The sequence below is a fragment of the Typopeltis vanoorti genome, chromosome 15, assembly GCF_054136105.1.
Source record: "Typopeltis vanoorti isolate ZY-2024b chromosome 15, IOZ_Tvanoo_1.0, whole genome shotgun sequence".
Lineage (NCBI taxonomy): Eukaryota > Metazoa > Arthropoda > Arachnida > Uropygi > Thelyphonidae > Typopeltis > Typopeltis vanoorti.
The window spans coordinates 109915426-109934607 of record NC_143563.1 but is presented as its reverse complement, the minus strand read 5'-3'; the positions used below and the strand labels follow the sequence as shown (position 1 = coordinate 109934607).

At 34.9% G+C, this 19182-nt stretch overlaps 1 protein-coding gene across 2 annotated transcripts in view; it reads right to left on the bottom strand.

Moving 5' to 3' along the window:
* Nucleotides 1–10606: 10606 nt before the first annotated feature.
* Fs(2)Ket (Importin subunit beta Fs(2)Ket) overlaps nt 10607–19182 on the bottom strand; it is a 302779-nt gene continuing 294203 nt past the window's right edge. For both annotated transcript variants that reach the window (XM_090405664.1, XM_090405665.1), the window contains exon 20: nt 10607–11736. In XM_090405664.1, the coding sequence (XP_090261790.1) occupies nt 11736 (1 nt within the window). In that variant the 3' untranslated portion in view covers nt 10607–11735. The remainder of the gene's footprint in view (nt 11737–19182) is intronic.

Genomic DNA, 19182 nt, shown 5'->3' with positions numbered 1-19182 from the left:
TGGATTAGCTATGGGCATCCCCCTCTCATCTCCTTGTGCTGACTTATTCATGGAAGAGCTACAGAAAAAAATCTTATCCCAGATCATTCCAAAACCGAAAATTTGGTACAGACATGTAGATGACATCTTTATCATTTGGGATCATACGAAAGAAGAACTAATGAATTACCTCAACCAAATCAATAGTTTCCACAATACCATCACATTCACATCAGAAATGGAAAAAGATAAAAAACTGCCATTCCTTGACATTTTAATAAAGAAACAAACCAATAATAGTATCAACTTATCTGTATACAGAAAACCTACAAATAATGGACGTTACCTCCATTTCAACTCAGCTCATCACATAGCTCAGAAACTTAGCATTATCCATAGTCTCAAGAAAAGAGCTATACAGTATATGACAGACAAGGATGACCTACTAACGGAATTAACCACAATATCCAGAGAACTTTCTTTAAATGGTTACCCAAAAAGACTCTATAACAAGTTTCTCTTTACTGATATACCACATTGACAACGTGATGACGTCCAATACATCAGTACAATTACGATTCCTTTTGTCATCAAAAAATTAGCTAATCTTTTAAAAACACAAGATCAGAGTGGCATTCAAACCAGTCAACACTATTCGGAAATTTTTAAGATCACCGAAAGATCCTCACCCATTCTACAAGTACTCTGGAGTATATAATATACCGTGCTCATGTGGTATTAGTTACGTAGGTCAGACCTCTAGAAGCTTTGAAACGAGAAAGAAAGAACACATAGGATATGGCAGAAATAACAGACAGACAAGACATTTCAGGCCTTTCATACCACTTTGCGTCTACTAACCATCTCATTGAGTGGGATAAGAGTCATATGCCCTATATAGAAGAGAACTACCATTCAAGAACCTTTAAAGCAGCAGCTACAGTCGCCCGTAAAACTGAAAACCTAAACAAGAATCAAGGTCTAATTTTACCAGAAATTTGGAAAACTTTTATCAGATCATTAAACATCAAAGAAATGAACTTTCATAACAATTACATCATGAGCCATAACGAATAAATTACGTTAACGAGACACGCACAATACCAATTTTTTGTATGAATTAGAACCATCAGTTATAACCTAGTCTGTAACCTTCGTTTTAGCTTACTAGTTTGTATTCCCTGAGGATGCCAATAGAAAAATTGGCGAAACATGTAGGAGGATAAAATAAAGCTACTTGACAAAGATTATATAAAAAAAAGTGTAATAGTCATATAAATATAATCTTTCATTTGTTTTTTTACACTGTACAGGCATCATATTCCCCTATCGGCGACTTTGGAGTTAAATCGAGCTAAGGCTCTGAATAGAGGAAGCTTGATTATGGCTACCCTTGAATGTATAAGTCTGTTTTTGTTCTTAACGTTTAAATCACTGGGAGGGTTCCCCCCCCCCCCCCACCTCTTCGGAGTTATTCTTTAACCCACATCGATGTCGTTCACTTTTCGCTCGCGCTACGACTTAAAGGAAAGGCTAAAAATGTGTTGCACTGGTAGCAAAAACGCAATCAGGAAATAGCCCTGAGGATCGCGGGTGTGGAATCATGAGGTGAGCACCGCTCGTTTTTCTTGTCTAACAACCTGATGAGTCCCAAGTGTCTCTTGAGGTGTAGTGAAAAGGCAACCATTAGGTTTCATTCTTAAACGTGTAACAAATAAAATCCAACAATTATGCGTTTATTTCTTTGCCCACATTTAATTTCCTTTACGTTTTTTCTTGATTTATAGCAGCCCAAATGATAGGTCGTTATTCAAAAACTAAGATTCGCTTCCCTTTACTTCCCTCACTGCTCTTATTATTAAACCTCATTAACCACCTTACCGGCCATTATGGATCAAATACTCATCATATATTTCAATGTAATATCAATGGTATTACAATTTTAATATGCATTTCGCATCCATGATAACCTTGACGTCTTGGCCGGTAGCGTGGTTAATGAAATTCTTTGTTATATTTTTATCTTATTTTCAGTGCATGAGATCCCCACGCACCATATACTATGATTATGCATCTCCCACCAAAAGTCATGGGACACGTGTGGATGTTTTTACTAATAGAAAGTACTCATTTTGTTCAGCCTTTAACTACAGTAGCTTCAATGAGATTTCTTATAATTTTTGGTGAGGTTATGCAGGATTGTTCCAAGCAAGCTCCAATGATCGTCGTGTCGGAATTCTGCATTCATCTCAAAGATGTTCTACAGGAAGCGCCATTGCAATGTTTCGATGTTGTTCTCGTCAACCCACTTGTTAGTCGCTGCGAGATACAATGAGCGTTGTCATGCCGGAAGATCACGACATAACAATATAGACCACTCTCAGTTGCTTAAAATATACGAATATATCGAGATTCCATGCTCCCATTAACCAGAGGATCGAACTCATACGAGTAGTGACTTCAATTTACACCATTTGACCTCAGAACTTAAGTGCTAGATCAACACACTCAGCGCAATGCGTTTCTCAAAAAGGCATTCTCCTCACCCATCACACTGAGTGCGGTGTGAGTCGCCACTCCAAAGGACCGATTTCCATTGCTTCATTCTTCAGGTTACATTCTTTGCTAGCTCCTTGCCAGTCGATGATGTGAGTAGCCTAGTGCTACAGAAACAAACACCACTTCAAAGCTGACAATTCCAGAATTTTGCATGGACAGTACACACCTAGACATCAACCATGCTTTTTAATACTCATATTATGCTACACTTATCTTCTTTGTTTATCAAATGGCGACTATTGGAAAATAAGCATTCAGTAATGGAATTAAACTAAGGTTTTATATATATATATATATATATTTGATATATATTTGAAAACATTCATTTAGAATATTTAAAGCTTTCAAAATTACACGTTGACTTGTCTTAATTTAGAAATTAGCCATTTCTATAGAATCTATACTCTCATCATTAGGTATTTCAATCTTGCACTTCCGAAACTGCTAACAGGTTACGAAAAAACGACGCATTCTAAAGGGATTTAAGACAAGCACATATAATGCTTCGATTTCAACTTAGCTTGAGGACAACAGCTTATAGAGAAACATTTCCAAATTGCTGGAGGTTTAATCAGTTACAACTGGTTATGCTGAGAGAGCAGAATAAATTCGACACCCTGAAATCTTCAGTTGAAAATATTGGGCTTTTAGTAGCTTAAACAATAGGGTGCATTCATGACTTAGAAGCCACCATTTTTGATTAATTATTAGGACCTAAATCCGACTAAATGGGATACAGAGCTTTAAAAACAAACTTCGTTTCCTTTTCTCCAAAGAATGACATTTGGAGAATAGCTAATTATGGTCCACTGACAATTTCAACTCATTTAGATAAACATGAAAGGATTCCTGTTTGGACCAGAAATAACACCGTTCAACTCTTTACAAAATTGAAATCCAAGCCTAAATGGAATGTATGGGATTATGTCTTTCACCGACACATCCACTCATTAAATCTTTAGTGGAGCCAAAAAGGGGTCGTTTTGAATTACGGAAGAAGCAAAGACGAGTACAGTATCATAACTGCATGTTTTCTGAAGGATGAGAGAAGACAAAAAAAAAAAAACTTTCCAGTATGAAAATAGCTTTCAGCCGAAAAGGGAGAAGAAAAAAAATGCCATGGTAATGTTTTCGCTATCCTCAGATTTTTGACTTATTCTTAATGTAAACTACATCAATATCTGATGACACAACTAGACTATTTCCATAGCGCTAGACAGCCAGAAAAAATTTCGCTATAAGTTCGATTCCAGGAAACTGGACTCCCGCACCGAGATAGTCGATCTTTGGCACATCAAGTACCCTCCAGGAAACTTTTTTTTAAAACTAACTCGAGTCAACTATAGAACTCTTTCATACAATACTTGTTATGCCTTAGGAGAAATAAATGGCAGTCTTGCCTTACATTTTTCCAAAAGTAATTTTGGCTTAAAGGGCTCTGCTTACTCTCCTTGGGAACACAGGGCCTTAAGTTTTTTTTTATAAACAAGAATCCAAATTTAGCTAAAATCAGATGAATGAGCAAGTAGAGTACAAGCATTTATTCCCCTCTATCAATTTCAGTCTGACTGCACTGAATTTATCAGGTCGCTGTAACAAAAATACATTACAAATTTCATCTTTCATCAAGATCGGTGAAGCAATGCTATCTGAGAGGTATCTATGGAGGGTAAGAAGGAAAAAAAAAAAAACATTAATGAAATCCTGTAATACTTTCTCCTTGACTCAAACACATGGACAAAAATATACTAATCTCAGAAGAGGCACTCTTTCAATCCTCATTTTTAAAATGAATATATGAAGGTCCTCTTAATAACATTTGATGACTAACAAGCTGTCATGCAAATCCCACATGGTTTGCGAATATCTTATCAATTATACTACACTGGAGATTTCTGCCACATGCTGTTTTGCATTATGGATATCTGTGCAAATACTGGAAAAGTCAGTTTGCCTACTGATTAATAAAGGGATTTTGTTGGCTTTTCCTTTCATCCCAATTATATAAACACAAGTGGGGGAATCCTGTTTGGACCAGAGGTCACATTGTTCAATAAAGGAGAGAGTGGAGGTTACATCTTTCATAGAGATCTGCACTTAGGGAATTCTACATTGAAGCAAGTTAACATAGATATCTCTTTATTGTCCCAGCTAATGTTTGTCACAGAAAACCAAATATTTACTTTCAATCTTGGTCCAAGGTATTCAAAGCAAGGTGAGAACCGAAACTTTTTTTTTTTTTTTGACTATCATCACGAAATATTGTAATACACCTATGGTATATTTGTACCCTGAGCGAGGTAAGGTTTATTTAATTTTTTTAAATAATTCAGAAAGGCTTTCGATGCACTTTCATACTAATTAATTCCATTTAGAACTACAGCCACATTCTGGCCTAGTTTAAACTGCCAACCTTATCTCACTTGTATACCCCCTTTAAACCCATTTCTATGTATCCCTTGTATGCATGAACTGTGCATAATGATTGGTAGTAGAGTAGTTTGGGGGGGTTTACAGCCATGCCCTCACCAATCATCATTCGCTAATGTGAGCTAGTTTTGAAGTTTCTCCATTAGCTGTGATTCAAACTTAACATTTATCGTTCCATAACTAACATTTTGTTTACTTCACTTGTTTTTCAACCATTACTGATTATTTTTCGTGTACCCTTAAATGAACAGCCCCCCCCCCCCTGGGGGTAGTATGCGTACCAACGGTTGGGGACCAATGGTTTAAAGCAATGTTTCTCTAAAATGTTTTACATGCCCTTTGCATTTTTTGTTTTTATTTTAAGACCAAACTTATCCAGCAGTTATTCAAGACCTGATAACTTGCATTGCACTTATTGAGGAGTATAATATTATTTACACACATCCAGTTTAATGCCACTTGCCTTCATAATGTGATTTATATAAATAACAAGAGGGGAGATAAAATCTAATTCTGCTTTGCACCTGAATCTATACTAATGTCCCATTTACACCAAAAGGGCAGTACAACTGGAGCAAGACTAAATACATTTAAAATCATAATATGATTCTCAACTATGCAATTGGCTAATTAAAAGTTTCAGCTAAAACAATATGGAACACAAAGTACTTATGTTCGACAGATCAATGCAGCGCACACAATATGTATGCCATTTCAAATTCTAAGAACTAACCTGTAAGTGTTGGTTGTATTTGTAGTAAACTGAATGATTTACACTTTTTTCTGAAGCTGCTCACAGCTGGTGCTGTGTTAGCACAGTAATAACATTCATGTAGTAATATGTCATCTTTACCAAAGATGCAATGCAATTGCTTTCATTATTTATCAAGTTTGGAAATATTTTAATCATAAAAAGAAAGTAAATGTAAAAATCTTCCTATTTTCATTCGACTATAACCTCATGCTATCTACAGAAGTCATTTAAACCTATTTCATAATTTTTGTTTGATGGCTTAAATGTTATTTTGGCAAGTGGGCTACCACCAGGATAATAAATCCAAATACAGGAATTCAGAACTAATTTTAACTGCTGATCAATTGTAGGACACTGGGTAAGAGAGTATATCCACTCTCCAACAGGTTGTAGATTCAAATTCCACTTCATGCTAAAACATCATGGATATTTAAAATTAAAGATACCAAGAAATTATATACTGTACTTGGTTTAATTCTTTAACCAAGTGTAAGCAAACAAAGTTTGCACCTGAAGTATTTTCAGGACTGGGGCAACTCATGGTAAAGGTAGTATGACCTCACATCACTTGCCTTAGTATCCCATAATGCCAACGCAAGTGATGTGAGGTCATACCATCTTTGCCACGAGCTGCTCCAGTCCTGAAAATATTTCAAGCGCAAACTTTGTTTGCTTACACTTGGATAAAGGATTAAACCAAGTATATAATTTCTTGGTATCTTTAATTTATAGTATAACCAAGTGGAAAAATTTCCAATAATCATGGATATTTGTGTATGGCTTTCTGTAGTAGATGAATTTCATTAGTGTGTGACCACTACATTTTATAATGGTCCCCAAATTGCTTGAGAAAGTAACGTCTGATTTCTAGATCAGCCCCTTAGTACTAGATGGACTCAGGCAGTGGTTCTCAAACTGTGGGGCACGAACCACTAAGGGGGGGAAGAAAATAGCTTGAAAGGGGGATGCAGTATACTTTCCTACAGATAAAAATTAAAACTGCCCTAGTTCAGTTTTAAAAATAATAACAGATAAAAATATAGAAAGAAAAACTTTCGATGATACAGGTTTTAATTATCATGAATTTCAAAATAACCAATAATTATTTTCTTCACTCGCACTTATAAAACGCGTGTGCCGGAGGCAGTGTTGATAGTTCGGCACTGGCCACATCCTCTTCCAGGCAGCACTATACACATGCAGCTGAAAGCAGCAACTTAATGACATCTCATTGGCGCTTGTTTCAGTGCAATTGTGCTGGTTTGAATTGTCGTTGTCAGAGTTCTGAATACATATTGGCAAGGAATTCCCAACTTTGAGCCAAAAAGCATTGAAGATCCTTATTCTTTCCGCAACAACTTATTTATGGGAGAAAGGCTTTTCTTTTTTGGCAGCCATGAAGTCAAAGTATCGTTCAAGACTAAATATTGCTAAAGAACTCAGAGTGGCCATTTCTGATATTACACCACGTTTTGATAAACCTTGTTCTCAAAAGCAGGCCTATCCATCACATTAGACTTTGACATTTAAATGTTTGATTATTTTTACAGAGAAAAATTAAATTCTTGTTAATTAAATGTTTCATTTCAATACATATTTTGATTAATTGCAAGTGTTAAAACTAATTTTTATTGTAGGCCTAATATTGTGATACTTTACTTATTTTGTGTCAAAAACTGTTAAACAGTATGTACAAAACACAAAATAAACTGAATAAAACTTCAAACTTAGTATGACTTCTATTTTGTTAAATAAAAAGTGGCGGGAACAGTGTTTTCTCTTGCCAGGTGGGGCTCAGAGGTAAAAAGTTTGAAAACCACTGGACTAAGGGGATAATCTGGAAATTGATTACTTTTATGAATTCCATTCACCCTTCACAAATGGGGTTCCTAAAAGAAACCAATGATATATTTCAGGGTGCATGAAATATCTAAACAGAAAAGGATGCAACAGCTCATGGAAGTCTTATTCAAATGCTGTTTACATAGGGCCTTAAGTTATTTTGCACATGTATAACCACCACTAAAGCTTCTACCATTTAATTTAGAAATTTTGTGGCAATTTTTTTAAACAAAAAACATAACATTTTCAACCAATTCAACTTTGCTGGCAGTATGTTCTTCCTTAGCATCTGAAATAATTCGCTCTCTCTCCTGCCACACATTTTCAACTTAAGTGAGTGCTGGATGTCATTCAACATTTTTGGTATAAAATACCTATTTCACAGTTTTAGCAGAAAGGAAGCAAACTGTTGGAGTTGACATATTTTTCAGCAGAATGATTTTGACGTACACCATTTTCATTCATATGCATCAAATCATAGTAGATGTGAATTCTTTACTGAGACTAATGTACAGTCAAGATTGAATTCTTCGCTTGAATATCTTTGCCCACAAATAGATCCGCTCTTAACAGTTAGAAAAATGTCACCACTACATAAATAAAGCTGCCTCCCAGTAAGGATCAGAAAACATTATATTCCTCCAGCTGATTCTATTCCTTATAACAAAGTTTTTGCTATTCTCAGGCCAAAATTAATTTTAAAAATATAGACCACTTGACAATGCTTGTTCAAGTAGGACAGCAACTGAGAATTGTCAGTTTCCTGATCAGAAGAAGTCTATTTCTTCAAAACTGTTATCTCCTAGCAGCCCTAACAACATGGATCTTTAAAATCTCTATCCATCATAATGTCATCATAATTTTATTTCTACTGATTAAACAAACATTTACAATATACTGATTTAGAAATATACATGCTAATCCTTTAATGAAAAAATCACACCTGGCAGTCACCAATATTAATTCAGTCCATGTTAAAACATTATGAGGAGAGGTTGTGTGAAATAAGAGCCTTTGAAGAAAGTTGCTTTCCATAAAATAACTCTTTCCTGATGAATATTGTAATCTACCATGGTAATCTACTATTATCAAACAGTCAGCACAGAAAAGTACTATCCAATTCTTTTGCATCTTCTGTCCCATCAATCTCAAGCATCTTTTCAGTAGTTTTCTTCTTGAGTTTTTATAATCGCTGTAAGAATTTCAATATGAATTCTACACACGCAAAACCTATAGCATGAATCATGTTTGTGTGGACAAAGAGGCTATTGGAAGCAAATGGAATGAAAGAATTGATGGTGCTGCTTTAGCATACCATTGCCAACAAAAATACTTATAACAGATACAAGGTATCTGTATGTGAAAAGTATTAGGGATAGGGGATCATGAATTAACTGGATTGCTTTTTCCAAATGGCATCAAGTTTTTTTTTTTTTTTTGTGGGGGGGGGAGGACTATGGATGCTCTGCCAGGAAAAGTAAACCAGCAAAAATAAGAGCAATTTGATCTGGTTTAAAGGTTTGGGTATTATCAAAAGTCGAGCAAAATTTTTCTTCTGGAAAATAAGGCAGGTCTCTGGGTTTTGAGAGTTCACAAGTTTATTCTCAACTCCACTGAAGAACAGCAAGAAGGTCAGAGTTTAAGACATTGTTGAGAAGATCTTCTAGCTTAGAATGATTATATATGTTTGTCAAATGAAGGTGAATAGAATGCACTGTTCAACAAGATTATGGATAGAATTTGCAGTCAATGCAAAAAAGGTTATTTATGTATAGGAGGGTAAAGTGAAAAATATGATCACCTGAGTATTCTGGTACTGACAGGAAAACATGAGGAGAGAAGCCTGTTCTATGATAACCAAAGAGAAGCTGATAACCTATTTGAAAAGAGCAGAAGTAACCTAGAATATGGTGGGGTGATTATGGTTGGTTAACATTATAAGCAACTAAAAATTAGCATGGTGTGATGAGCCAACCTCTGTGGAAGAGGTGAACAAACATCCTAGAAATATCAAGAGCAAATACACAAGTTTCTCGAAACCTTTCTATGGTTATGTCCAAAGGCGAGTGGAAATACATGGACAGCAAAGATGATTGAACAAATTTAATGACTGCATGTTCAATGCAATTTAATTTACTTTTATCTCTCTGAGATGCTTTAAGCTCAGGCCTATAAAATAGCTTATATTTTCAAACATCTCACTAAACACAGAAATGCAATATCTCATCCTTGCATCACCTGAACACTTACCTACTTGAGCTGAAAAAACAGATAATAAGTTTTAAGTCTATACATTTTACTACAACTTCATATGCTTGGCTGACCGGAGAAAAGAAAAAATAAATAAAATAACTTAAAAAAAAAGCTTTGAAAATTACCATGATTTTTGTACTGCATAAATGTTATTTGGTTAAGTATGAAGTTTGTTCATGTTATGTTTAAATTTAAAAAAAAATAAATCACTAGAAAGACATGATCATAACAGGGTGGTATTCTGCACTGTTTTGGTGATTATGCAGATTCATTCGTATGTATATTTACAAAAGGGTGCATGTGTCATGAACCAGTCATCTAATGGTTTATTAATAAATAAATATATGCAAGCAGTAACAAGAACTGTTCAGGAAATAACTACGTTTATTTTGGAAACAGAATATTAAAATAAGCTCCAATGTTCAATAGGAATAGCTTATCATATAGAAATAATTTTATTTCAACCTCAGTGATGAAGAACATGATGTAGATGAAACAATATACAATTTATTTATTTTTTATTTAAAAAAAAAAAAAAAAAAGTTCAACTAGATGAACATGTAAGAATAGTCATTTTGGATTAGAGGACAATATACTGGTATGCTCCCCCCGCCCCAGAAAAAAGTTATATAGATATAACCCCCCCCCCATTGTGATTTCCAAATGTTATGGCACTGCAACAGTAGTCAACAGTAACATATATAATCTCAACAGTTTCATTCAAATAACCTGAAATTAATTTGTTATTGTAACTCAATGTATGTTTGAAGAAACACTCAACACCATTAATGCAGCTTGAGCTAACTTTATTTTGTCACTGTTTCAGAATATGGAATCAGCAAGGAAGTGGCAAAACAGAAAGAAAGATGCTACACACACACCACTCACACGTGAAGAAAATGAAGTAGTACATACAGGTAGGAACTAAACCTGAAATTTTGAAACTGAGTTGGAAACAGGAAGGGAATGGAAAGTAGATGTTATTGGTCAACAACTTAAATACTGTTTACTAATGCGATACTGAACTTTACATTAAAAAGAGGAATGCACAAAACTGTGTGGCACTTCTGCTTTTATAAAGCAAGGGTAACCAATTTCTGTTATGCTTAAATCAACTCAGAAATAAATCTGACATGCGCAGTGCAGAATTATCTGTGATTTTAAATCCTTTAAAAGGTAATAAAAATCAATCTGTTAAATGAATAAAACAAAGAGCTGCCTTCAGCATGCATTTTTTCTTCTGTTGTTTTTTGTACAATTTAAATAAACTTCTCTGGCCAAACAACTGTCGTAACTCCCATTAATAATTATATTTTTAACTCAAAAATATATTCTTAGTTACCCTTGTTCATTATACAATTTTATTCAAAGTTGCCTATTGTGCATAACAGTGAACTGCTTAACTATCGATTAAAGTTCACTTTCTCACAAGCCTCAAATTAGGCCATTACAAATGAGGTTTCGCTGGACCACACAGCCAAATGCACCTCATGAAGGCACTTCCCAATATGCACTCTTCCTTGTATGGAATGGACTTGAGAGGTGGGTGCTTGAGTTCTGTCTTCTCGGCAGACAATCCTGTAAACATGACAAATTCAGCACCGAACAATTTGAGGCTGACTTGGAAACACGTTTCCTGTCTTCTGCTCCAACAGTTTCTGATTCTTCCAAAACTGAACTGTTACAACTATAGCACTGAACTTGTTGGCTATGGATAAAAAAGCTGGCTTGCTGTGAAGTTACAGAAAGACTGAATATTCATACGGTGTGAAAGATGGAGCACACACGCACACACTCTCATTCTCTCTCGTCCCATGTACACTAGGTGGCGCTGATTCTGCTAACGCCCTCCTGTGGCAGCCATCAAAAAGTGCCCATAACAGCACACGATGTTGCCAATCTCTTGAAATAAAGAAAGTCTGCAAAATAGAATAAAACAATACACTTTTATAAATGCATGTTGTATAGCAAAACACACAAATAAATAGATCTATTTATAAATTAAATTTATAACTAGCAATTTTCTCTTAAATGTTCAGACCATATTGGGTCTGATGAAGTAATGACACTAGCCTAATAAATATCTGAAATGAAACTTATATCAAAGAATAATAACATTAGTTACATAAAAAGCATTTTAATCATAAAATTTTCAAACATATTATGAACATCTTCAGTATGCAAAATGAAACAAGCACATGACAGAAGGATTAACAAGACAGACATTAAATCATGAGCTTCAGTAGAGCAGCATGCTTCACACACTGTGAAGCACTATTTTGTAGGGTGGGACATAGTGCTTCCCTCTCTCTTTTTTTTAAACCTTTCACTATCAACTTTTAGGGCTTAAGTCCCAAAAAAATAACTAAAGAAGCACTAATTCCCTAATTGGGAATAAATACAATCTATCGTCAGATCTTTAGTTGTTAAGGGGATGGTGATACACAATTTATAGTCCCTCCCAGCCAAGTCACCCTACTTAATTGTGGCATAGCCTATTTCTACAAAGAGATATGCTGTCAATTAGATCTCTAGGTAACAGACTACTTATGACCCAATGTTGCAGAGCCACCTTGTTTAATAAAGTTTCAAGTAGCATAACTTCCATGTCTGGTTACCAAGATTATTGTTCTCTACCTGACCCTACAAATGTAGTAAAGGCTACAGTCTTCCTAACAACAAAGGGAAGAACAATAAAATGCTGTTTTTCTGCATATCAAAAGAAATATATATATAAAAAAAAAAAACAACACCAATAAAATAATGAATAGATTTTAATCTTTTGATTTTTTTTCCCACGTCACTTAAACATTTGCAGTCTTAACACTAACAAATCATGTGCACCACTATATTGCCACTTACAATGAGGGAGGACTGAAAAAGTTCTGATAAACACCTAGAACAAAAATATTAAATCAACTGGTACAACCACAAGAAAGAACATATCTTAAAACCCTTTGAAATCTTTTTTTTTTTTTAGGATATATAAGACATGTCAGACATCTCAATTCCTTCATGGTGATAATCACAACTTTTTAGCACATTGTCGTACTACCATCCATCGCCTGGTCAACTGTTCGAGCAGCAAAATACAGAAAAATGAAATAAAACCAATTTCTAAGTAGCTAAACAAAAGTGATGGGTAAACCGGCAAGAAAATAAAATATCAAAATAGTCTGGAAGCCATTGAAAATACTTAGAAATGGAGGAAGGAATATGAGAGTACAAAATAGAGATGATAAAGGTGACTGAAAATAAAGATATTCCAGATGGTTGGAATAATTATTTTGAAAGACTTAAATGAGATAAGCAGCAACAGAAAATCATATTCAATACCTGAAGTGGATGAAGCCATCTAAAGCCAGAAAATGTGGAAAGGCAGCAAGCAGATAACATGCAACCAGAAATGCTGAAATACAGTTATAGAACTTTCACAGTGCATAATTTCATCTGATCTTTCCTTTTGTGTTCGGCTCAGTAGCATGTCACAGCTAAGTAACTTGACTTCTTATCCTGATAATGCTTATGACAGGACATTGATCTTATCTTATTTGTATCAAGTAATAAGAGTCTATATTGCATGTGTTCTTCTGGCAAGCTTGTTTGTTCAGCAAGTTGAAAAAACCCTTCCATGTATGTATTAGACTGGGTAACTCACCTTCAACTATATGTCCTGATAACACTTCTTCATATCCTAGAGGGGATTAGAACCCAGGTCTTTCCAAGCAAAGGGCTTCATGTATGACTGCTGAACAAGTGCTATGTTAAAAACAACCAACAAGCATAATTCAGAAGACCTAGTGAGATCAAATTCTGAATGCCTGGAGCAGAGCTCTCTAGTATCCATCAATAAAAAAGGGAAATAAAACAATGTAAAAATTACAAATGAATTTCCTTACTGAAGTGTTCCAGGTATTTATGCAAGCATACTCGACAGAAATACCCATTATGTTAAACAGCTCTTTATGCAAATATTATACCCTTAGGTAAATCTGGTACAACTCTTCAGCATTCTAATTAAATCACTTATGTAACAAATATGATATCAGTACTTAGATGATTAATGGATTAACTTGTTCTCCAATTAGTCTATTTCTTGCCAGTACTTTAATATTGTCATATCTAATATTTTGGTTCTTCTCTGAGTCTTTTCTTTGCTATCTTAGCATCAACCATCTGCTTTACTAACCTTTCTTCTCTCATTCTGTTTAAGTGACCATACTCAAAATAGTTCTGCTTACATCTGATGCTAACAACCAAGTTCCTTTCTAATATCTTATTTTTAAGATGATTCTGCCATTGATGCCATCTGTTCACTCTTCCAATTTTTCTCAGAACTCTCATATCTATAATCTCTAGGCTTTGATCAAGTGCTTTATTCCTAACCCGTCTTTCAGATCCAACACTGTCTTATTAAGTGCCAGTTTAGTGTTTTGGCTAATTTCTCTCTCATTCCATATAAATTTATTCAACTGGCTCTTCCCCATACCTGCTTTGCTTATTCTGTTGTCTATTTCCAGATTCAACTTGCAATCGTCACTAGAAACTGTGCCTAAATAGCTGAAATATTTTACTTTTTCTATAGATTCTCCATTCAGAATCAGCTAAAATTTTCTGTTACACCTATATGCCTATTTTCAAATTTGATCTTTTTATTGATTATTTGATTTGATTATTTTATACCCTATTTGATCACAAAAGAAACGAAGATATTATGAAAGAATTAAACCAAGAACCAGTAATTGAAAAAATTAAAAAATATAAACATAAATGGATGGAACACATTCAAAGAATGAAAACAGAAAGATTACCAAAACAAGCCTTAAAGTACAAGCCATTAGGAAAAAGAAAACCAGGACATCCTCTTAAACGATGACTTCTAAGGCCGGAACAGGCCATGCTAGGCCTAAATCCTTGATACGTATGATGATGATCTTTTTAGTGATGATTTTCATACCAAATTTGCTACAGCTATTATTAAATTAAATTTAGTTAAAGAATCCTGAAGACTTGCAATGGATGTGTTTAGGAGTATATTATTTTCATAAAGTAAAGAGCTAAGTTTGATATCTCCAATTCTAATATCAGGTTCAATGCCACTTTCTTTCATAATGTGATCCATATGGATGACAAATAAGAGTGCATCCTTGTCTTGCCCTTGATTTTACATCAAACTATCTTCTGTACTTCCTTCAATTGTAGCTGCTGACTTACAACTTAAATACAGAATATGTATTGCTCTGTATAATTTGCCATTTATAGCTTAGTGTTTTGAAATGCTTTTCTCTGGACACCTTGTAGTATGCCTTTTCCAGATCTATAAAAACTACTGATCTTGATAGCTCTTGGCTCTCTGTTATTTTCTTAGTCTCTTCTCAAGTATGCCTGCATAAATCTTACCTGGAACACTTAGTACAGAAATTTCTCTGTAATTCTCACATTGTTTTATTCCCCTTTATAGATGGGACCTATGAGAGCCCTACTTGAATCATCTGGAATTTTCTCTTCTGAACCAGGCCCTCTGAATTATGCAGCATAGCAGCCACTGCAAATCTTTTTATACCTCCATAATTGAGCATTTCTGGTTAAATATCATCTATTCTAGCTGCCGTCCCACATTACAAGATTATGATAGCGCTTTCTATCTCAAGTAGAGATATACACTCCTGTTTGTATTCCTCTTGAAAATTTGACTACTGTTCTGTCATTTAGCAGTCTTTCAAAGTAATTACTCCAGACATGAAATATTATTATCTTCAGTTTTCAAGTCACCTCTACCAGTCTTTCCATTAATATTTTTAGTGAAGATGGCAAAATTAAATATGGAAACCAATAACAAAATAAGCAAAACTGATTAGGGTTGGGAAGCAGCTGAATAAATTTATATTGAACACAGAGAAATTAGTGAAAACACTAAATGAGTTAAACATGCCAAGTGACAATGAAATGAAAAAAATTAATGGAGTGAATTAAACAATTTTTGCATTTAAGAATGTGTGAGCAGAGATGGTAGTATGGTCACCTGAAGTAGATGGGAGAGGCAAGGTTAGCAAAACACGCTTTTTTCCATGAAAAAAGACGCAGAAGATTGAAATCATGGATTCATGTTATTACTGCTATCTTCATCATCATTAATTTCCTGATATGTACCTTCAAGGGGTGTTCTCACTTTTAAAAGCCAAATTATAAGGGTCAAAGCTGTATAACTGAGAGGAGACCTCCACATAGCCTTTAAAGGAATGCGGAGAACCGACCAGGGCTTCTGACCTAATGTCCAATCCTCACCCTTTCGTGGTGCATCCTGTTGGGTATCTACCTGGATACTGAATGAACGAGGATGGGCTGGCAATTTGGGATTCTGCCAAACAAATTGTACTCTTATTGGCTTAAACCACAACATAAAATGATGGTACAACATGACAGAATTTCATGCCAGCTGGTGCATCGCTTGGTTAAACAAGCTCCCGCCCCCTGTTGTTTTCACCAGGGAACCAGGCAAAACAGCGAAAAGTCAGCTATTGAAACACACCCCCAACTCAACATCAACAGAGTTCAAGATTGGTACTGTCTAAATAGCAAAGAAATGGAGCTAGCTAAGGACTGGATAAGTACCAGATTGACATAATAGGGGTGACTGACACAAAAAAACAAAAACTGATGAGATCTTTCTAAGCAATAAATACAGCATGTTATATTAAGGCAATGACAATCAAGGAAAAGAAGATGTAGTTATAGTATTCACTAAATACGATGCTAATCTTCTTGAATGGCAGGTGATATTGAGTACAGTGATCGGGGCAAATATCAGAATGGGGAACTGAATGATGAGACTTATTTGTGCCTATGATCCCACAGAAGGTTCTACTAAAATAGAAGTAGAGGAATTTTTTGAGGCTTTAGAGAAAGCAACTGACACAATGAAAAAGGAAAAGTTGATCCTTGTGGGGGATCTAAATAGCAGAGTAGGAAATGCTTGTCACACATTTTGGGAAAATTTGGAGAAGAGAGTAAAGCTAATAATAATGGCAAATATCTATTAAATTTCTGCTCAGGATATGGACAAATTCACATGGAGAGAATAGACAAGGAATAAGAAAAGTCTCATTGACTATGTCATTGCTGATAGTGATGTTTTCTCCCTGGTTCAGGACACCAGAGTGTACAGAGGATTTGAAATTGGAAGTGATCACCATCTAAGTCTTGAGTAGGATAAAAATGAATTTCATATTGAAAAGAACATGTAAGAAAGTTTTAAAGTGAATAAAATTTGAGCAGCTCTCAGATGTGAACTGTAGACTAAAATACACAAACATTATTCAAGAAAAAATGAAAGAGCTTGAGAACAGGAATCAAACCTTGGAGATTCAGTGGCAAACCCCAAAGGAAAAAACATTCATTGATTCAGCCAGTGAATCATGTGGTGAGGTCGTCTGAAAGGGTAGAAAAATCAGAACTCCATGGTGGACACAGGAAGTTAAAGAGGCAGTGAAGAAAAAGAAGAAAGCATATCAAAATTTCCTGGGAAATAAATCAGATCTCTTAGAGAATACACAGACAAATGTAAGGAAGCTAAACGCTGTGTAAAACTAGCTAAACAAAATCATGGGAAGACTCTGGTAAGAACATAGAAATTAAATATCAAAAATGTGGTAAGATATTCTGGAAGTTGTTGAAAAAGCTCAGAAATAGAGGAAAGAATGCTGTAAAAGGAATTAGAGATAATAAAGGTGACAGGAAAATTGGAGAAAAAGATATCCTTGATGTATGGAGTAATTACTTTGAAAACTTGCTAAATGAAACAATCAGTCAGAGCACAGTGGTAAAAAACACTCAACAGGCATGCAAACAGGAATACATATCCATACTTGAAGTGGAAAAAGCCATCAAAAGCCTGAAATGTGGAAAGGCAGCAGGAGTAGATGATATTCAACCAGAAATACTCAAGTATGGAGGTATAAAAGCTTACAGTGGCTGCACTGCATAGTTCAGAACCTGGACAGAGAGAAGAATTCCATATGATTGGAGTAGAGCTCTTGTATACCCATGTTTTATTTCCCTTTTTATATATGGGTATACGAGAGCTACTTAATGTTCCTGGTAAGATTTATGCAAGTATACTTGAGAAACGGTTGAGAAGGAAAGCTTGCTGAGGAACAAGCTGGATTCAGGTCAAACAGAGGCGGTTGGGATCTGATTTTCACTTTACGACAAATAGCTGAAAAGTCATGAGAATATAACAAAGATTGGTATTTAAGTTTTGTAGATCTGGAAAAAGCATATGATAAGGTGCCAGGAGAGAAGCTAAATTAAAACATTACAATTGTATGATGTCAGTGGGGCGTTATATCAAGCAATACTTTAGTTTTTATTTGAGATGTAAGTCAGCAGTTAAATTGAAGGAAGTACAGGAAGTTTTCAATCTGGTGTCAGACAAGAATGTACATTATGAAGGAAAGTGGTATTAAACCTGATATCAAAGCTGGAGATGTTAATGTCAGCTCTTTACTTTAAGCAGATGATGTTATACTTCTAAATAAATCCACAAGTCTGCAAGATTCCCTGACTAAATTGAATAATTGTTGTAATAGATATGGTATGAAGGTCAGCAATAACAAGACGAAGACAATGAAAACAGGCAGTAGCAATGAAAATATCAACTGCATTGCAGATGGAAAACCTATAGAAAAAGTAAAACATTTCAGCTACTTAGGCACAATTTTTAGTGAAGATAAATTAAATATGGAAATAGACAACAGAATCAATAAAGCTGGTATGGTAGGAAGTCAACTGAATAAATTTATATAGAATAAGAGAGAAATTAGTCAAAACACTAAATTAGCTGTATACAAGATAGTGTTCAAGCCAATTTTAACTTATGGATCTGAGAGCTGGGTTAGAAATAAAACACTTGACCAAAGACTAGATAATGCAGATGAGTCTTGAGAATGATTAGAGGTGTGAATAGACAACATCAATGGCAATATCAGATTAAAAACAAGAACATTAGAAAAGAACTTGACATTGTCAGCACCCAGGAATGGGTTAGCAGAGCTAATCTCAGGTGGTATGGTCACGTAAACAGAATGGGCGAGGAAAGATTAGCAAAACAAATGTTCTCTGCCAGGTTGGCAGCAAAATGACCCAGAGGAAGACCAAGATATAGGTGGATTGATATGGTACAAAGTGCCTTAGATGATAGAAATATAAGATCTGATAATGTTGGAGTTTTGACAAGTAACAGACTGATTTGGAGGAAAATTGTAGATAGGAAGTTAGTAATGATGTAATTTTTTTCATGTACTACTATCATATCCTGTACACCTCTTGAGGGTACATGGCAGGAATTTGACGACGATGATGAAATA